The 22,291-nt window shown below is 36.3% G+C and overlaps 3 protein-coding genes across 3 annotated transcripts; 2 read left to right on the forward strand and 1 right to left on the reverse strand.

The window, feature by feature from the left end:
- Window positions 1-230: 230 nt before the first annotated feature.
- LOC132276357 (F-box/kelch-repeat protein SKIP25-like) lies at window positions 231-1,760 on the reverse strand. Its single transcript, XM_059777747.1, has one exon. The coding sequence runs from the start codon at window positions 1,709-1,711 to the stop codon at window positions 476-478; it is 1,236 nt and encodes a 411-aa protein (XP_059633730.1). The 5' UTR covers window positions 1,712-1,760; the 3' UTR covers window positions 231-475.
- Window positions 1,761-7,318: 5,558 nt separating this feature from the next.
- Window positions 7,319-12,903, forward strand: LOC132276358 (uncharacterized). Its single transcript, XM_059777748.1, has 5 exons — window positions 7,319-7,579; window positions 7,694-7,743; window positions 8,069-8,174; window positions 8,274-8,332; window positions 12,723-12,903. The coding sequence occupies exons 1-5, from the start codon at window positions 7,451-7,453 to the stop codon at window positions 12,772-12,774; spliced, it is 396 nt and encodes a 131-aa protein (XP_059633731.1). The 5' UTR covers window positions 7,319-7,450; the 3' UTR covers window positions 12,775-12,903.
- A 6,735-nt stretch (window positions 12,904-19,638) lies between these two features.
- LOC132278240 (transcription factor bHLH91-like) lies at window positions 19,639-21,519 on the forward strand. Its single transcript, XM_059780044.1, has 3 exons — window positions 19,639-20,670; window positions 20,823-21,245; window positions 21,345-21,519. Exons 1-3 carry the CDS (start codon window positions 19,639-19,641, stop codon window positions 21,444-21,446), a joined length of 1,557 nt encoding a protein of 518 aa, XP_059636027.1. The 3' UTR covers window positions 21,447-21,519.
- Window positions 21,520-22,291: the final 772 nt, after the last annotated feature.

Consider the following 22,291-nt stretch of genomic DNA (forward strand, 5'->3'; position numbering starts at 1 on the left):
CTTCATACTATAACTTTAGAGTAGTTTCTTTATTTCATGAATATATGATTTCAGTGGATTGTGATATGTATATATATATATATATATATACACACACACAACATGTATATAAAGTGGAAACTCTTTTTAGGAAACTATAGCATGCTCTACATACAAAAATATTTGCTGCTTGACAAAGAAATGATATCACGCATGCTTAAAAAAGTTTGCAAGCATGTTTGAAAAGAAACGGCAACAAAAGCTTATTTTATAAGAAATGAAAGTAACATTGTACTAATACATTACAGATGATCCAAAAATAATGCAGCCCTATTGTAGACAATTTTTTTCATAGTTCATACACAGTATACCATAGAACACTGATTAATACATTGTCAGACTGTAATACTCACAAAATTACATAGAATAATACATTCATATGAGTCCTACATGATGTTACCTCATTCATCACTCTTCTTGACATTTGAACACTGTGTCAATATTCCGGCCTGCTCATCCTTGGCATTATATGAACTGCAACCACTTCCATTTCCGGCAGCAGATCCACAACCCAAAGTTTCACTGGCCTTGCCACCACGTCCACCACCACAATCTTTTGATTGTTGGCACAAACAACACAAACCCTCCCTCGGCCAGCTGCTATCTGCTCGGCGCCTTTCAAGTGCTCCGGAAACTCCATTACCTTTTCCCAGCAATTTATATCAAAATCATACTTGCTTAGTACACCCTTTGCCTCATCCACCACGTACATTACATCCTCGCCGTCCATCACTGCCGCCGGCCCATTCCACCCTGTAACCATTCTTTCCGGCATCTCCTCCCACCGGTCCATTTCAACGTCGTAGACTGCCCCTTGTTTCACTGCATTTCCCTTCACATTCACCATATAGAGCTTTCCTCTATACCCAACTGCTTCCACAGCTTCTCTACTAAACCTACCATCTTTAAGTGTCGCCATATTTTCCCAATTCCACTCATCATTATTCTTCTTCATGTCCCATTTCAAAAGTGACCTTCCCACATCGCCCTGGTAGTGTGTGCCGACCCCACTTGCAATATATACTGTGCCATTCACTGAGCCAGTGATGCACCAGCGGCGCGGTGTGGACAGTGGTGGGCCGGAGAACCATTGGCCAGACACCGGATCAAAGACTAATGGACAGGACAGGGCGGGAAGGAAACCGTGTGTGGTGGCAGCCACGAGAACAAGGTAGTTGTTGACCGTTAGGGATTGGATTGGGAGGTTTCGTGATATGAAAGACGGATGGCGGAGGAGTAGGCGGAGTGGTGGGTCCGGTGGCGGACTTGGAAGTTGTCTCCACATCGAGGAGATGGGGTCTAAAGCGAAGAATTCGATTGAATTTGACTGATCTTGATCTTTGTTTCTTGTTATAGACGATGACGATGGTGAGAGGAGAGCGTAGAGAGAGAAGAATGGAGGGAAGGAAGGAGAGTATATGAGGCGTCGCCATGAGCTGCACACGGAGGAGAGGAGGGAAGGGTGGAGGGATGAGAGGCAAAGCTGTGCAAGGTGGTTTGGCAAGCCTGGTAGTAATACAGACTCATTGTTGGAGTCCTTAGGCTGGTGTTTTTGGTCTATGTCGGAGAAGTTCTTGCTTTTGCAGTGTTTTGGGGTTGTGTCAATGGGTGTAGTTGTGGTTGTGGAAGTGCTATTGTCCAAGGCCATGGAGGGCCTTTTTCTGTTTGCCATAGCACTTGAAGTTGTTCTCCTTTTATCGCCCTCTGGGGTTTGCTTTGCTTGTTAGTTAAGTACTTGTTGGACCATTATTCCATTTCGGATAAATAATGTATATAATAAACTTCTAAGTCATTGAACTTCTGACATGGAAAATTTTCTATTATTGTTACTTTTTTGTTTATTTTTATCTTGGAGGAAACTCAGACACCCTCTTTATTTCTACGAGAACTTGAACTCTCAATATTTTTATTTTAAAAGATGAAAAAATGCAGTTAGAATAAGTCTTTGATAGTTCTCTCATTGTTATAGTAGCACTCGAGAAGGTGAGACGTGTGAGGATGCACAATACAGTAGAGTGATTAACATATTCGCTAGAGAGAATTTAGATCTGATTATCAAATAACGATGATAGTCATTGTTTGTATAAACTAATTATTTAACAACAATTTCTGTCATTCTATATTTTTTGCCGTTAGAAAGGGAAAATGTCTTTTTTTTTTTGCAGAGAGTTGTTGGTCGGCATTGTAAAATATTAATTAACAAATTGGTTGTATATGAATATTAATACTTGCTTGGAATCAGACATGGAGAAACAACAAGAAGAAGAATCTCAATGACAAATACTTTTCTTTTGTTATGTTGTGTCAAGTTGAAGGACAGATATGTAAAGCAACTTGGAAGGAATACGATGCGACAAAGACCTGAACTGACAACTGCTTCATATTTAGAATTACCGAAAAGATAACGATTTCATATTGAGATTCGACACATCAAACAAAATGAAAATTCTATCTTGATCATTCAAGCAATGGATATTAATTAGGAATGCAAATTTGTTTTTTATTTTTTATTTTTAAATTTAGTGCAAGTATGAACTAGAAATCCATAGTTCAAATAATTTAACTTTGAAGTGTTGGTTAGCTCAAATACGATATAAATCTCAATCCAAATTTACAATACTAGTTTCTTTATTTTCATATGAACGAGGTTGACCTGAGGTTGGGCAAATAAACCAATCCTGAGTTAATTTATATATCTATTTTTTTAAAGCTAATCCCAAATTGTAGCTAGGATTTGATGGAGCATGGATTGCCTGAAAGTGGCAAAAATAAGTAGTGGTGGTGGACCAAATAACACCAGGTTCAGAGGGCTTGGAAATGGACCAATGGCTAGCTGTATGATGTATTAATTGGTTTAAGAATCTTTTGTAAGGGGATACTACTTATATTGGCTTCAAAGGCATTCCAAAGAAGACAGGGTGGTTCACATATTACGAGCTCTACAAAAAGCCACTTTGTGTCAGAAAGGACCTATGAATAATTTGGGACAGAGACCTAGAAAAAAAAAAGGAGTTCTAGACTACACTTGTAGTGGATTTTAGTAGAAGTGAATAAATATAAAGTAATCTGTTTTGTTTTGAGAGGAAAAACAACTTTTTCATCCACTTTTTACTAGACTTGTTTTTGTCATCAAGATACCTTGTGCTTTAACTCCAACTCTTCAATATGCTTATGCATCATGTAATTATAAATTTATAATTAAGCTAGGCATATCTCATTTAGAGTGTTACCCTAAAATCCAACATTCATATCTCACATATTATATATTCTTAACTTTGGAAGCTCGAACCCGGGACAAAGTACAATAAATCTGAAAAAATTAAAACACAAAGTAGGATATGAAAATGTCAAAAAACAATAATATAAATTAGGATAGGACAACCATAGATGGATCTAGGCAACTGCTTTTCCAAAGAACAACGTTTGCTTTACAAATAGAATCTTGAAAAATGGATTAGAAAAAAGAGATTTATAAACATATTCTAACCGTTTATGTAGCTTTTTTTTTTTTTTTGGGCAGTGTAAGAATGATAAATTAGAAGTTAGAAATGCGAAGGTTTAAAATCGGATTCTCAAAGACAATGAAAAGCAATACAGCTACTGGATTACGAAAGCGTTTACAGAATTAACAACCCCAGTATAAGTTTCTATATTTTGACTATGAGTAGTGAGAGTACAATGTAGCAATAATGGATTAACTATCACGCAAACATGCAAATATAGGTTTTTTATTTATTTTTTAATTTTTAATTTTTTGGTCTCTTAAAAACAATATAGGTGATAGTGCATCACGTAAAAGAAATTTCACGAGAACTGAGGAGTATCATTTTTCAATGACTGATAAAGGAATTTAATTTTGAAGGCCCTTTTTACCTCTCAAGAGTTACAAATATTAAATTTGGATCACATAAACCGTCAAAGAATTAGTTTACACATTCATTTTGTTGGGGTTCTAGGCAAATAAATAAATCTATTTCACTATTCTACTTACATGCATTATCATCGTCACTCTGTCGTTGTCATCATCGATCTTCATCGGAAAAAGCCAATCACAATTGTTCTCAAATTAATCATCTCCCATTTTCAAAATTTGGAGACCACCTTCTCCAATTAATTAGTTGCTCATGACCACCACCACCTTTGAAAATAAACTTGTCTATTCCTTTACTAAAATTTTGTCTCATCACGTCCGTCGATCAATCACATGCATGCATGGTTTACATGCATATAGCCAAAACGTTGCCATATATCATATGTATAATTCATCCACTAGCACCTAAATATGGCACATGCAACGAGAAACACATCTATATTATGATCCCAAATTTCACGATCATTATCAAGAACCCGATGAAGTCAATGGAATTTCACTTTCTCTAGAGCCAATGGAGCAGTCCCCTCCACCGTCTTCTTGCCCGTTGTTATTATTATTATTATTATTCTTATCTGCCTCCCTCCCAAGCGTGGTGGCGCCCCCGAAATGGACGTGGCGTTGGCCGTTGTTGCCGCCGCCCAGCTTCCTGGTTTGGGCGGCGTCCCGATCTTTGTTGGGATGTCGGCCGACGTAACAGGCTTTGATGCAGGTGTAGATGTAGGTAAGGAGCCAGAAGAGCCATGGAAGACCTATCAATACGAGTGCTGCATTGGGATACCAAGGCTGAGAAACATCGGGTAGGAAGACGTATACAATAAGGAAGCCACCACCGGTTAGGACACAAAAGAAGAAAAGGCAAGAGATTATTATAAACCGTTTTGTTCCAGGAACGTCCCTCCCCTGCTGCTCCATTCTACCTACCTACCTATACCTACCACCTTCTTGTAATTAAATTTATCTAATCCCCCCCTCTCTCTCCTGTTTATATGTCTTTCTCTCTCTTGATTGATTAATACCTTGGTGATGCTGGTTTGAGTTGCAGAAATCAACCAACAATTACCCTCCCCTCTTTCTCTTTCTCTCTAGGTTCCAGTTTCTGGAAGTGGACGAATTCAAAAGAGACAACCAAAATGAGCGTTGGAAGCGCAAGGCAGTTTTGCACAACAACGGCTTCTCTATTTTGGGATTTTTTAATTATTTTTTTTAACTAACTTTTGGACCAATATTGCCCAAATAGCCTACAAAATATACACTCTTTGGTCCAATTTACCCAAAAAAAAAAAAAAAAAAAATTACAAAATTATGTGCCTCACCGATTTGGTATGGCATGGAGTCACTTTGGTCTTTCAACATTGGTGAATATAGAGATTAATCTATTGTACTGGCTTGACTCCCAACTTTAAGTGGTCAACTCAACCAGCTGGTATGATTTTGACTAGACTAACTAATTTTATTATTATTTTAAGCAATCCTCACCCTATGTATCAATAGATACTAGATATAAGATCTCCTAGATTGAGTGTTTAAAGTTTTGGTCGAGGCATATTATATATATATATATATATATATATATAGTAATGTTTTTTTCGCTTGAATTTTCGGATAAATAAGAGATAATAAAGATATATCATCCAAATTTGGAAGATATTAAATGAAATTTATGTGAGTGAAGGTTTGGTTCCCACTTAATGATATATGAGTGATGTCATATGATGAGGCTGTCATTCAGTATATTCCGAATTCGAGAATGTATTACTTTTTTTTTTTTTTAAAAGAAGAGAGTCAATTTTAAGCAATTCGACTCGCAGCCTGTAGTGAGTGTGCTAAAAGAATTTTTGTGAAGCATGCCAAACATAGTCGGCGTTGGCTTGCCAAAAGTGTAATACTGAATGGCCTCAGAGTGTTACATGTGCACAACATGTGTATTTTCTGTTAGAATCAGACTTCTCTCCCTTGTCATTTTAGTTATTTGTTTAATGTAACAACTTTGCATTTGAACGCATCAATTATATAAATGGGTAAATTCTCAATTTAGTGGTATTATGCATAATGTTACAATAAGATGTATTACATTATGTTATATCTTGGATATAAATATGTTGCATAACTTTTTTAAAGTTGTTGAATGAGTGTTCATTTTATAATATAACTGAGTACAATATAAGTAGATGCACACAGACCAATTTGGGAGTATTGTAACCAAACGAATCCTAATGATTTCACAAAAACTGAAACCGAACTGAACATGAGACCAACGATTTGGTATGGTTTAGTTTCACGATTCTAGCATCAACCAAAAAACAATGAAACCAATCTTCAAATTAACATAGAAACATGTTGAGATGAGGATATGGAACTAACAAGTGAAAAAATTATCACATAAAATTGATCAAGTCTTGAATCTTAAGTTTAGCAATAAATGAGAAAATGAAAAAAAAAAAAGAAGAGGCAAACAAGATGATGCTTGACACTAAACGTGATGTGATGAGGGGTTAACACAAATATGCAAGAGAGACAATATTGGTAATGGTACATACAAAGAACTAGAGAATCTACTGGAACCGAATCGAACTGAACCAGTGCTTTGGTTTCGGTTCCTCATCAATTCATTTTAGTTTTGGTTCCAAAATTTTGAAACATCAATTTTTGGTTCGGTCCGATTCTAGACTCCGAAAGCATAACCATACTAATAATTATATATACTATTTTTAAATTATATGACAACTTAAGAAAGCAATCCAACCCACAAAAAAGTGATCCACCACGACGGCCGAGGGAGGGAGGGAGAGAGAGGCAACACTAAGAGGGAGAGAGAGGATCCACGACGGCCGAGGGGGAGAGAGAGAGAGGAGGTGGAGGGGATCAGAGGTTGTGGCAAAGTGTACTGTTTTCGAGATGCGTGAATGTGAATGTCAAATAAGGAATGAAAATTTACTTTTAGGGTTAAGATATTATTATTGTAATATATATATATAATTCTGTTTTTGAATAATCCAAAACTAGAACCAAACATGGTTCTCTGTGGTTTTTTGGGACAAACTAGGAGAGGGCGGGTTGAACACGAACACACCCCATAGAAAAATTAAACACTCTACCCATTAGGTTTATTGGGTAATGCCCAATTTCTCTCTCTAATTAATGCGAAGTAATTTTGATTCCAAACTCAATTGAGTTTCAAATAACACAACATCTTTCTTACTTTATATAAAAAAAAAAAAATTAAAAAAACATCTTTAGAGGTAAAATTTAAATTTCATTATACTTTTATTCTTCTTATCCAATAAATTGGGTTAAAAAACATTAATATTTTATTTGAAAAATTATGAACCCACATGATTTTGTCACTTAAAAAACAGTTCTAATTTTAAAAGGAAATGGTAAGATTTTGAGTTTCCAAGTCACAAATCAAACAACATTAATGCCCTTCTATGTTTTCATTTTGATATCGTAGGCCACCAGAACTGGGATAACTCGTGAAGCTGCATCAGTTGACTATATATACACATACACACACAAAGACTCAGGACACTGAATCGAATGGCATGTATAATGCTACATAATCACAAAACCCCAATTTCAGTATTTATCTTCTGCGCTTTTTGGGCATTCATCGTGTGTTCAATTGCTCCCCAAAAAGTCCTTGCAAAATCTGGCAGTCCAATTTCTGTAAGCTTTCTTTGTTTTCTATAAATCAAACATCTCTCACTCACAATCTCTGTAAATCATTGGGTTTTTTCTAATATTAATTGTTGTTTTGTCGCCCCTTTTCCGGAAATACAGGACGTTGAGATTAGAGAAAAGAAAACCCAGTGTTACGAAGACATCGAGAGGTATGCTCAATTACTTCCGTTTGTTTCCTAGGAAATTATAGGAAAAGAAATTTTAAAAATAATCTTGAAATTTTCGTTATTATATGGGGACCCAATGAAACACAGTGAGTGTTATACAAAGATTTGGAAACCAAAAGATCGTAAAACCTTATTTTTTCCTAATTTTTATGTTCTTTTCTTTTCTTCTCTGTTTCTCGCTGCCCAAACAACATTTAAAATCAAAATTTGTTGCTTTTTGTTCAATTAATTTATTTTAAGGCCATATGGCTGTTATAATTCTTGGTCTAATTGTTATTTTGTTGCTGCAATTTTTTAACTTTAAAAGTGGATTGAGGGGCTTGCAATGCAAAACTTCGATTATAGCAAAGGAGAATTGCGCTTTGCGATGTTTGTCTCCGGCTTGTTACGAACTCGTTTACGAGAGCGATCCGGTGAGAGACACCATATTCAATCCTTTAAGCTTCACAAATACAGTGCCTTTTGATTACCTCTCTGTTCTGAGTATGTGATTCTACATGTTTTCATATCAGTTGGAAGAGGGAGAGAAAGATTATACCAGGAGCCAAGAGTATAAATATTGCATGCACAAGTAAGTTACACATTTTCAATAATCTAATGTTCTCTCTCTTTTTATATATATATATATACACACACATGTATACATAATGTGAAACCATGAGTAGAGTTACTGGAAGTGTTTGCATAATCCTGACTAGAAGCTTTCTCTAATCAGTGTTATTTTTTCTGGTATGAATTTGTTGTTTCTTTGATGAAATTTACACCAACTGTTACAGAATACTAGGAATAAGACTTGTTAATACAGTGGGATGATTATTAGGAAGAGAGGAGCATTGAAGATTGATGGCTGACAGAGATTTAAATTTCCATGTTTCGTTATCTTGGATCAACAATTCATAAGGAGGGATAGGAGTCTTTTATCCGAATTCCGAATCCCAATTGACTTCATTTTATATGGGATGGATATCAGATATGGATCCTAATATTGAAATATTGATTTTAACTTGGATTTATATGGATTCACTCCAGATCGACTCCATTTCTTGCCCTGGCTAGAAGCGGTTTTAGGTTCAAAATTCACTTTTTACTCTATTTGGTGACACAAAATATACTTTTTGATGGTAGAGGTTTTGCTGCGGTAGAGCCTTTAGCCGAAGCTCGAATTTGATGTTTTTTGTATTGTGTTTGTGAGCAGAGGTAAAAATTTATGGAATGAATCTATCTGTGGGAGGAGAATATTTATAAGTGTTTTGGATAATGTATTCCCAAACACTATTTGTTTTTTCACAGAGAATGCTCCCTAGAAGTCACTTTTTATATCCATTGATTGTGCAAGGAAGGAGTGATTGAATGTTGGTATGAAATAAAGGCATCATCAGGAAAAGGAAAGGATAAATCGTGTATATTATGGCTGTCAGTAAAGGCTTGATTTCGTTTTATTTAACAGGAGATATGACCCAGGTAGACTAAACTGAGATTTGTCTAGCCTGCCCTTGGTAATGAAGAGATGATTTTATCGAGTTGATTTCCAACTAGGAGTACTTCGTGAACCAACCTGCTCATAAGAAGCTTAAGTACGGCTTGTTATGGGGCTCATTCACAGCAACTGAGTAACCCACACATGGTAACAAATGTGTCAAGTTGATGAACCTCGCCTTTTTGAGAGGGCTGCAAATGAACCGAACCGAGCCGAGCCGAGCCTTGGCATGCTCGGGCTCGGCTCGCCACAATCAGGGAAGTGTTCGGGCTCGGGCGAGCCTAGAATAGCCAAGCTTGAGCGCGTCAGAAAATCAACGAGCTCGAGCTTGGCTCGGTTCAGGCTCGTCTGCGCATATATTGGGGAGGCTCTCAAAGGATACAAGAATAAACGAAAAACCACTAAAAAAGAGCAGTTTTCGTGTAGTCAGATTCGCGTAGATAGATGGAAGTTATCAAAGTAGCCCTTGAAGTGAAATCAACCTTTAGAATAGCTAGCTGCTTTGCTGCTTGCTTCTTGAATTAGATACACAGCGCACACACACATATATATATAGCGCACACAGATACACAACACCTATATATACATAACACACATATATACAAGTATATATAATATAAAACAGATTAGTGTATATATATAACACAAATATATCATATATATCAATGTGTTGAGCTTGCTTTTTTCCTTTTTTTATTTTTTTTATTTTTATTTTTCCTAATTGGTACTCACACACATATGCTTCAACTGAGGCTCGAACCCCTGACCTCTCTTTGAGAAGTAGGGGCTTGGTACCGCTAGACCACTGGCCTGTTGGTCAATGTGTTGAGCTATATATATATATATATGCACATAACGTACCTTCAGAATCATTGCAGAGAAGGAAAGAAGAGAATAGAGAAGATGAGAGGGGCTGCCGCTGCTTCGTCAATGAAAGTAGAATAGGGTTTCTTTGTTAACGTAAGTGGGTTGGGTCTTTAAAATGAATATGGGCCATTTTTTTTTGGGCTTTGTTATTTAGATTGTAGTAATGGTTTTTAAATGGGCTTATCATGTATAATTGTAATGGACTCACACATATAGGCTGGATCAAGAACTTATACATGGTTAATAAACGAGCCTTGTTCATGAGCCTAAACGAGCCTTGTTCACGAGCCCATATGAGCCGAGCCTAACGTTGTTCGGGCTCGGCTCGTTTACTAAACGAGCCTAGAAATTGGGCTCGAGCTTGGCTCGTTTGCTTAACGAACGAGCCCAAGCCGAGCCCTTAGCGAGCTCGGTTCATTTTGCAGCCCTACTTTTTGATAAACCAATCTTGAAAGGTTTGGGCTAACCTTAACTTGCTTTATAGCCTTGTTCACGAGCCCATACGAGCTGAGCCTAACGTTGTTCGGGCTCAGCTTGTTTACTAAATGAGCCTAGAAATTGGGCTCGAGCTCGGCTCGTTTGCTTAACGAACGAGCCCGAGCTGTTCATGAACAGCTCGGTTCATTTACACCCCTACTTTTTGATAAACCAATCTTGAAAGGTTTGGGCTAACCTCAACTTGCTTTATAGCCTTTATATCAAGGTAATGCAGCCTAAAGGACTGCTGGATACAAGGTTTATAACAAGGCTTTTCTCAATTTATTTGGTATATATTTTTTCCTCCATAAATCATTTTATGGTTGTTTTTAAATTTTGAATTTGCTGATGCATTTTAACTGTAGCTACTGAACGAAAGGAATCGATTTCTTTAGAACTGGATTTCATCTAAGCAAGCTTGTAATTCTATCACATTGGAAGCATGAGTCCATATGCTTTAAATTTGAAGCTGTAGAAATTTTGGTTCTTGGGTGGTTGCGTCACCTCTTATAATTCAGTTCTGTGCTAAAGTTTTCAGGAATTAGTTAGTGATTTTTTGCATAAGATATCGTCTTTAAAAAAGTTGACATTTCAAATTCAAGTGCAATTCACAAGTTCGAATTAAAAACCTGAATGTTTGATTTCTGATTGGCGTTCTGCATTTTTATCATATAGAAACTTTTACAGTTGAAGTTGGATTGAGTGAGAGATTTCAGGGCGTTGATAAAGGATAAAAAGTTGTGCGCTTTTTAGGATTTGGAACAAATTATTGAAAGAATGTGCTGGTTTTTTATATAGATTACCTTAAACCAAACAAAGATTAAATTTTACTAGTATCTTCACAATGGTGCTTGAAGTTTCAAAATTTGCCAACCTGATCATGAAGTAGTTACACGTTATTATCTTCCTCAGCATCTGAGTGATCTGTCTATTTATGTCTAACAACGGAGAGTCACTAATGGGCTGGACCTACACTGTGTAAAGGCCTCTTCAAGGGAGCATTTGCTGTTCAACAACAACCACCAAGCCTTTCTCTAATTACTTGGGGTCGGCTACATGAATCCTATTACTCTGCATTTGTTGTTCGACAAGGAAATTAATCTTGTTAGTGCATAGTTTTTTAACTGGTTCAATACTTGGGGATACTTTCATTGATTTAGTTGACCTTGTTCTTAGAGAGACTGGCCTTTCCAATTTGATCCTGGAAATTTGAACTTTGTTGTCTCATTTTTTTGTGCCCATTGGAACAGATCTGCCAAGGACATGCTTACCATTGTATACAAACTTCTCCTCGCTTGGTCTGTGTATTACTTGTGGAGAGAGTCTGAGAGAGGAATAATCGAGGTTTTCAAAACTCCTCCAACTCTCCTAATGCTCTTATTAGTTCTATCAGAAAGATTGCAGCTGATTAGAACTTTGCACAGCTCATGTTTATATTAGCTTCACTGACTTTTGTTCATTCTCTCCCTGTTCTGTGATGTACAGATCATTGTATTTTGCTAGGTTGTCGGGTCCTTTTGCCTTCCAACTTGGGGATGCCCCTGGGCTTTCTGTATTTATTTTTCATCTCAATACATAAGCCCATACAGTGAGGTTAAAATTGACACAAGTAGACAGATCACTCAAACCTATACAATCAGCTCATCTACTGGTGAAGACAAAACAGTAGAGACTGACCTAATCTTTTTGATTTTTTAGTGGTGACAAAAAACATTCGTGGACTTTCTGGTGTTATTTTGTTTAGTGCTCATAAGTTGGCAACATATTTATAAATGATAAACTATGTTGCATGTGTTTAGTCCTGAAATCTTCTAAATTAGCGATAGAGATTATAAGATTTTAATTTTCAATCTTTAAAGGTAAGGTTCCCTGGTCAGAGAGTGAACTGCAAACCTCGAATAAGAAGCCAATAGAGTTCAGTCTTGAGCATACTAAACCATGTCAGTGTCTTTCAACCTTGTCACTTTGTCTTCTTTTTCTTTTCGTCTTTTACCTTTCAGCTTCGCCTTGCTCTCGTGATTGTATGTGAGGATATTAGTCTGTTTGACTTGTTAATTGTAGCAATTATGTGTTTGTCACTACTAAACTTTGAAGAAATATTTGAAGACCCACTCCATTTACTGTTAAACTCTTTTTGCAGGTTATCAATGGGAGAGAACCTGGATGATGTTAAAGGTTCCTTCGACCTTTAGTTTATTCAAGTGTAGGATGAAAAAATAGAAAGAAAAAAAAGGAATGTTTATATTTTGTGAAACTTTATGCACTCCTCTGAATGAATAATCCCTTTCGAAATTCTCAGACTTGAATTATTTTTGATTCAATCATGGAGTTCAAAGGCTTGAGTGAAGTTTGCAGACATTGCATGAACAGATTGTGCAAATTAAGCCGGCATATGAGAGGTTCGAAGTATACGACACATTTTGAATTATGTCCCATTTTTGTACGTTGGTTGAGACCAGTGCCATTGTATGGGAAGCACTGCTTGGAACTTGCAGGGATTCATGGAAGAGTTGACATTAATTGCATATTTCTCAATGTCCAGAATTTCAAGTTGTAGAAGATTTAGATACACAGTTGATGCTTGCTTAATCCTTAGAAACAACGTGAAAGTAAAGTTGCATCTCCCCTCCCTAGATGCCGTGATGATGGGAGTCTCGTGCATTGGATTTGTCCTTTTTACTATACCCTCCTGAAAGTCAAGAAAGTTGACAATGTTGACTTGACTTTAAATACAAGGATAGACAATTAAATAACTTTTTTGTTAGAGAAGTTTTGAGCCGCACGAAAGACGTAACGATCTCTAAACTCTCCCAGAGAGAGAGAGAGAGAGAGAGTTGAATGTTTGTTGGAGAAGAGTGGGAAAGGCAAATATGAAGCAAGAGACGCATACTTCATCTTTTCTTGTTAAACAAAGACAGTAGAAGAAGAGGGAGGCACACAACTAGCTTGCCTCCTAAAGACCATCAAGTTTGATGCCTGCAAAACTGAACGTTGGACATATTTTAACTACTTCATTTTCAATTCAAGAAACGTGTCTCTCTGTCAATCCATGAACTTTGGAAACTAATTATTATAACAATTAATTTTCAAGAACCGCATAACAACAGAATATCCATGAGAGAGATTAACAAAAATATTACTCAAGATTAACAAACATCTAGTATTAGATTAACTAACACGTAATCTTACTATTTCTAAATTAATATAATATAATGATCTGTTTTGAGCAAACCATATATACTTATCCAAATGAGAGAGGGAAAGAGCATTTTGTTCATACACTTGCATTTCTTGCCTTGTCAAGTTACTCAACCTTTAGAGGAATTGCTACCTTAGAGGATGTTGGTGCTCAATCTGTTTGTTAGATTATCAGATGGAACCTAACATATAGTATCAAGTGTACCACATATATAACTTTGCTTTTTTGAAGGTAATGAGACAAACAGAACATATCAAGATAAGAAAATGAGTTTCCACACCAATTTAGGGGTCAAAATGTCAAATGCATAAAAGTAGACTTAATTCAAGACCTTCTATAACCAAAACTTTGATACAACTTTAGATTATCAATCGGCACAAATGCAGTTAGAGAATGAACTTAGTGTTATCGGAAAAAATAAATTGCCGGATGTTCTGATATCAGTTGTGGTGAAAACTCTAAAATAACAATGTTTGAGGAAGCAATTAAAAAGAAAACAATTTCAAGGAAACAGAATATACGTGATTCACCCAAAACTTAAGATTATGTCCAAGAAGCGTACCGAATAAGTTCTTTTATAGAGGTATGAATGATTATAATGAAAAATTCCCACTCTCAAACTCTCAACTCTCTCTCTCTCTCTCTCGTGTAGGCACATGCAAAATTACTTAACAATAAATGCACCCGCAATTCTCATACAATTATCCTTCAATTGTCTCTCTTCACTCACATTTGCTCACAAATCACCTTGTGTCTCACATCATACAGTGTTTTCAACCCACCTAATGTCTGATTAAGGTTGGTATAAATAGTCTCATACAAAGGAACACAACTTGCCCCACTATTCTAGCCTTTCGAAAAGTCGAAAGCCAAGTTGAAACTTATTTTCTCAAATTTCCAGCATAGATAAACTGGTTCAAAAAAAACTTAAAAACAGTTCAATTAGAGTTATAATCACTTCCAATTGGTTCAATTAGGATTACAATCACGTCCAACTAGTTCAAGAAAAAAAAAATTTGAACTAGCCGGTTCAATATGGTCAATAGCCAAAATCTTCACGCGACTTATAATCCTTCTAAGTGAAATAGTCTCTACAACCTCTAATACTTATCAATGTACATCAAATTAACTTCAACTTAATCAGAGGTACTTTATAATTTAAAATCCTAGAATGTAAGTCGTCGTTTCTGATACCGGCCATGTTAAAAACTAACCACTCTAAGATATTAAAATGTTAAAGAAGATGTAATTTTAATATTTAAATATTTCGAAGTGGAATTAATTTGGGAATGGTTGGGAAGCAACATAAACAACAAAAGCCCATGTGAAATTCCTGGCACTTTGGCTAAATGCATGTGGTTCATTAACATTTATATATTTATGAGATAACAGAAGGTTAGAAGGTATCGCTGGTGTTTAAAATGCTTAGTCGATCCTTTGGCTGTCATATTATGCATCTATTATATATTGATTTTCACACTTTTGATTAATTAAATCATATATAACCACGTGCATATATAATAAAAACACATACCCACGAAAAAATGAAATCATTCAGCAAGTTTTATCACCTTTTTTTTGTAGCCATTTTATTTCCCGTTTTAGTGACTGTATGTGGTTCTTCTTCTTAATGCTTAATAATTTTCTTTTCAAGACAAAATACAAGCAATGACACAAAGTACTCGTACAAAAGAAAGTTTCACATTTAGCAATTTTGAATCATCCAAATGCGCGCGAATTGATCATATTTTCATATATATATATATATATATATATATATATATATATATCAAATTAGGACATGCAACATGGGTTTTAGACTTTTATTTCAGAATTTTGAATCAGAGTCTATTAGTGCAACAGTATTGTTTCCATGTTTCTCTGTTTTAGAACATTAAAAATCCGTAACACAAACTTTCCATGACCTTATTTTCTATCTAAACCCCAACTAACTCGCTTGTGTTACTTTTATTTTTAATTTTTATCCCTAGTAAATTTATTTATTTATTTTTTTATCTCTCTCTCTCTCTTTCATTTTAAAAAACAAATGCATCTCCTAATTGAAGGTTGAGCGGTTGTTTAAGTTAGTTTGGGCGGGCGGTTTGCATGGAGAATGTTACTGACTAGTGGGACCCACAACTGACTGTTAATTAGATGATAAAAAAGAACACAGTTGCAGCTCTCAACGAATACCCTTGGGAGAATATCCACAATTTGTGTGATATAAATGTTCCACCTAATTACAGATATACCATTGGCTCCAAATTTTTTTTGAAAAATGCTTGGCCTAAAATTGTTAATTCGGTGAATACGTGAAACATAAGGAGGTGAGACTCATATTTTCTTATATCACATCAATAAATCATGCTCGGTTAAAAATTTTGGTTAAAATTCTAGACCAAAGTATTCTCAAATTTTTTAATGCTAAAAAGTAGGGTTTGACCTCTTAATTCTTAAATTGTGATTTCAATTATTTAACATTAAATAGTTGCTTTTTAGCATAAATGGAAAATTCAATACACTCTCCAAAGAACTTTTTTTCCCCCTCATAAGTCATAATCTTAGTTGGTGAATTCAGGGAGAATTGAAATCATAGAGGTTCCTACTCTTGGCGGCATTGTCAAATCAGTAAATAAGACTTGGTCACACTCGGTTGCATATGACTTCTAGTACAGGGAAGCAGGTGTTTAATATATAAAAGGGAACTGTCTGTTCTAACATGAATTTACATTTATGACCTTGGACTCAAAATGTTGTGCTCTTTCCTAAATCCAATATTTGATTAAAGGAAAAATTTTGCACCATTTGAATTTTGGTGCAATGATAAAAGTTTAGTTAAACTCTGCACGTAAATAAATGTGTGAATTTTATTTAAAATTTATCTTGACTGGAACCTTGTAATAATTTATCGTGTTTTGATTAATTTGTTTGCAAATAATACTCTTCCTGTTTGGCCTCTGTTCTTTCTTTCCAAACCGAAAATAAATAAAGAAAAGAAGAAAAAAATAAAAACAAAAGCTCAACCTGTAGAAACAATCATATCTATACTATTTGTTGAGTACTATATACATAATTACATGTACATTATACACATACTAATATATAATGTATCACATAATTGGAGGGTGCATATTGCGCAAGCAATGAGCTAGTAGAAACATCTTTTTTATTTAATCTCTAACTATACTCACATTACCTGCAAAAATGTGATTATCATGTGACAACTTATGGCCATTTCATGGGACTGAAAAGGAGGATAATAAAATAAAAATAAAAACATAACCTATGTTCAAGGTTTCGATATCATAAAAGAAGGTATGAACTATGATTTTTAGATGAAAATGCCTTCTCTCTTTTTAAAAGAAGCTATAATGTGAAGGCACAATTATGAAATAGAAGATGATGGAATTGGTGTCTTCGTTGTTATATACGCGTTACTCTTTATATTTTCAAGTACGTGAATATTTCACTAGAAATTTGATAAGTAGAAACTAACATGAATAAAATGTTATCAATTGAATGACATTTTGGAAAAAAAGAAAAAGAAATGTACCAATTGAATGAGAAATTCAAGTTTATCAATTGTAACAGGTTGGATAAGGCTAGGGAATGGATAGTACTAGTGGCACAAAGGAGAAATTATTGTATGGACCAAGTCCATACACCTCACTTGATGAGTTGGTGGACTACACCAATTACATGTAATAAAAAATTATTTTTATATTCAATTTGCCATATCAGCTTTGCAACATCTCTCTACAAACACTACAAGAATCAGAAGTTCAAAACCCATATATTTCAGTTTATCTATCTGTCTGCAAGAATCAGAAGTTCAAAACCCATATCGGCATATTATTTCAGATTGTTCAAAAAATCAAAACCCATATCTTTCAGTTTCCATCGCCCGCTGTTCCAGTCCGGGTTCGCCATTCGCAAGCTTCAGCCGCTGTCTCTCAACTCTCAAGCTTGTCCCTCCCCTCTCTCTCTCTGCAACTGCTAACTTGAGAATCGCGGGATCAATATGCCCCTACGCGGTCCTGTGAGTAGATCTCACTCGCGGCCACGCGCTTCTTCTTCAGCATCGTCCGGCGGTGGATGTCCTTGGTGGACTCGTACTTTGGTTCATGGCCACAACCGGGGAATCAGACCCTTGTAACTCACCATCGTTTTAGAGAGAGAAAGAGGAGAGAGACTATTGGGTTTTGAACTTCTGATTCTTGTAGATTTTGTAGTTTGCAATTGCAGAGAGAGGGAGAGTGAAATATATGGGTTTTGAACTTCTGATTCTTGTAGCTTTTGTAGTTTGTAGTTGCAGAGAGAGAGAGAGCAAGTTCAACAAAGATGAAGAAGAAAAAGAAGCAGAAGGAGAAGGAGAAGGAGAAGAAGATAAGGACTTTGTTCTGTGAACAAATGCACCAAATACATGATCCAACACATAATGGAGCATCCCAACATTCACTGTAACCATATTTCAGACAGACTCCCCAAATCAAACACCAAAAAATCACAGAAAAAAATTGGGATTTTCAATCGGTTTTTATATCAAGTTGAAAGAAACCCAGATACGAATATAGTAGATAAAGCTGTATAGAGGATTAAATTTTCACCCAAAAACAACAATCCTAATTTGTGCACAAAAACCCACAATCCCAATGATCCAAGAAGGAAAATTAGAACGAATTCTTCAACGGTAGCAAAAAAATGGGACAAGAATATTGATTTACAATGACAGATCTGATGAGACATAGTCGCTCTAGGTAAAGAAAAAAAAGACTGATGAATATTCAAAAATCATTATAATACTGGGATAAAATGATTACAAAGATGAACATAAGAAGAGTAGGTGTACGAATCGAAGAGAGTCCCAAATCTTGTTCTCCGACTAAGATGTATGAGAGGGAGAGTGAAATATATGGGTTTTGAACTTCTGATTGTTGTAGCTTTTGTAGTTTGTAGTTTGTAGTCGGAGAGAGAGAGAGAGAGAGAGGGGAAGTTCAGAGTTGAGAAGGAGAAGGAGATAGATGGAGCCGAATGAGAAGGCTGAAATAGGGGAGAGATGTTGCAAAGCTGACGTGACAAATTGAATATAAAAATAATTTTTTATTACATATGTCTAGAAGTAATTGGTGCAGTCCACCAACTCAGCAAGTGAGGTGTATGGACTTGGTTCATATAATAATTTCTCAGCACAAAGAACTCATTGTTGGTATTTCTGTAATTATCCATAAGAGCTGTGGACAATACAGGAAAAGAGAGATTTTTTTAGAGCAAAGAAATGATGAGGGAGAAAACAATGGGGTCAGTGCATATCAGGCTGCATAATGTATCAGAAATACGGAGATTATAAGTGGGCCCCAATGATTGGAATCTCAGTAACAAACTCTGCTAGCTGCTGGGTGCCAATTTGGAATTCCCCCTAAACAATTTCACTTCCAGCCTCCCCAACACAACCCAACCTAGCCTACCTTTATATGCAATTCCCAGACTCATCCCCCTCCCCCATCTCTCTCTCTCTCTCTAAAATTCTCAATCATCTTCAAGTTTATACAGTTGTTTCTATGGTAATCTCTTTTGGGTTTTCTCCAAAAGTACAAATTATTAATTGATATGGTGGTTAGTCTTTAGGCTTGTGTTTGAAAAAGATCAATCTGTGAACAAAGGCCAACTGGCACTTTCTTTCACAAACTTGTTTGCGCGCATACCCATGCTTTTTTATTTTTTTTTTGAATTCTTTCTGGTGTCAATTCTTGTCCTGATCATCTTTATGCCACTTTTGTTTCTCTTTAACTGGTGCAGACTGCAGAGACAAAGACCCAAAATAAAGGAAAAAGACCAACAAAAACTGTGATCCGAAAAAATGTATGAAGAAGGTGCTTGTTTTGATCCCAACTCTATGCAAGAAGGGGTGGCTGAGAATGGTTTTTCACAAACCATGCCCAACTCATCCACTGCTGGCTTCTCCATGGAAGAGCTCCCTTATCACCCAAATCCCTACCAAGAAGATCAGACTGCTTCAGAGGCCGCCAACGGAGTCGCGGCCGCCGCGGCTGCCATGGATGTGGAGCTTCAACAGCAACTGGGTCGTTTGGACATGGAGCACTGCTACAACACCAACCCCAACAATCATTGCAGTGACACCCATTTGATGCAGCAAGAAGTGGGAAATGACTCCAACCACCAGGTTTTATCTTATGATCATCACCATCATCATCAGTCCAATTGGGACACCAGTAATGTCCAGGAAATGCAGGACATGAGTTACACCCAACACAATCCTCATCACCAGGATCAGCAGCATTTGCAGCAGCATGTTGATCAATTGCATCAGCATCATCATCATCATCAACATCAACATGGTGGGTTCAATTCTTCCTCGTTACCAGACACTCCATACCCTCCAACACCAGACCTCCTCAACCTTCTCCACTTACCTAGGTCCACTTTGCTCCCCAATTCATCCATCTCCTTCGCGAATCCCGGGGACCCCAAGTCCACATTAGGGTTTCTTGGTGACCTTCCAGCTGCAGACAATGCGTCTGTGTCGAATGTTTTGTTTGATCCTCTCTTGCATTTGAACCTCCCTCCACAGCCTCCTTTGTTCAGAGAATTGTTTCAATCATTACCACATGACTATAACTTGAGAGCCTCAAGGGGTTACCCTTTGTTTGGTGGAGTGGATGAGAGGGAGGCCAATGGAGGAGGAGTGTATCAAGATGCTGCAGATGGGAGACAGTTTGATAATGGGGTTGTGGTTTTTAGTAGGGATATGAATTGTATGTCTAAAGAAAGAAACAATGGTACCAAACATTTTGCCACTGAGAGGCAAAGGAGAGACCACTTGAATCAAAAGTACAAGGCCTTAAGGAGTTTGGTTCCCAATCCCACCAAGGTATATATTCTCTCTCTACACTCACACATAATTATATAGCTTGCCACTTTAATTTGATGAACAACTACATATATATGTGTGTATATTAATTGGTTTTCATTAATTGTTTGACATTTTCAACATTATTGTGTTTTGGTATGAGTACAACTAAGATTGATAGAGCATCAGTAGTTGGAGAAGCTATTGACTACATCAAAGAGCTGATTAGGACAGTGAATGAGCTAAAAATCCTGGTGGAGAAGAAGAGATGTGTCAGGGACAGGAGCAAGAGGCACAAGACAGAAGATGCTGGTTCTGGAGATGTAGAGAGCTGTAACATAAAGCCCACTGGCGGTGATCAAGACCAGTCCTACAGTGGTTCATCATTAAGGAGCTCATGGCTTCAGAGGAAGTCCAAGAACACCGAGGTCGATGTTCGTATCATTGACGACGAAGTAACCATCAAGGTTATTCAGCAAAAAAGAATTAATTGCCTGATGTTCGTGTCAAAGGTCCTCGACGAGCTCCAGTTGGATCTGCACCATGTTGCCGGTGGCCACATTGGCGATTACTACAGCTATTTGTTCAACACCAAGGTGGGTAATTTTTCAATTTCATCACCCAATTTCATTGAAATATATATAGCAAATGTGGTGTAGGTGTTTTTGACAGTTTGTGTTTTGTTTATGTTGCAGCTATGTGAAGGTTCATCAGTGTATGCTAGTGCAATTGCGAACAAACTTATTGAGGTTGTGGACAGACAGTATGCAGCTATTCCACCAACTAGCAGCTATTAGGGTAGAAATTAAAAGGTTTTTATGATGAATTGGGTGGTACTATTTTAGTCCAATACTATTATTATTATAGAATAAAGTTGTTGCAAGGACAGGCATGGATGCTTTAGCAGCTAGACTAGCTTATTTTGTGGTTTGAATGTTGGGGTTTGATCAATTGCTTTTAATGAACTAACTATCTGTAATAGATGCTAATTAATTCTCATTTTAGACAATATATATATCATAGATTAATTTGAGTATAGCTGTTTCACATTTATATATATATATATATATATATATATATATATATATATATATATATGCTTCAGGAGACAAGTTCTGCTCTTTCCAAATTTGGACATGCAGGAGTACATGCAGAGAATGCCAGCATGCATGAATGGATATATATATCTTCTAACAGTTGTCTGTGCCATATATTTGGTCTTCTTTATGTTAGTTCCCAAAAAAGATTACTTGCCTATATATGTCTTTACTTTTAATTTTCAAAAACTGTTGTGTTATACTCTCGAGCTCGTTATGTTCAGTTTTACTTTTCACATATATATCCCAGGACTAGCTGTGTTCTCATCAATTTGAAGCTACTTTTTATGTTGACTGAGAGCAGGAAGAACATCTCTCTCTCCCTGTGTGTGTGTGTGTGGGCACTTTAATCATGTGCTCAAGTTTTAGGTAGTTCACATGAACAATATTGCACACATTTGACAGTAAATTAAAATGTTGCAGTCTGCATGCCTATCTCTATAATTAAATCTATTCTGTTACTATACATAGTTAGATGCAATGTGGATTTATTTTTGTGATTGGTGACATTCTGTTGCTATTCATATACTGTATATGTGTATATG

The sequence above is a fragment of the Cornus florida genome, unplaced genomic scaffold, assembly GCF_030987335.1.
Source record: "Cornus florida cultivar Cherokee Brave unplaced genomic scaffold, ASM3098733v1 CherokeeBrave_3.0.0_Hap2_Chr10, whole genome shotgun sequence".
NCBI classification, from domain to species: Eukaryota; Viridiplantae; Streptophyta; class Magnoliopsida; order Cornales; family Cornaceae; genus Cornus; species Cornus florida.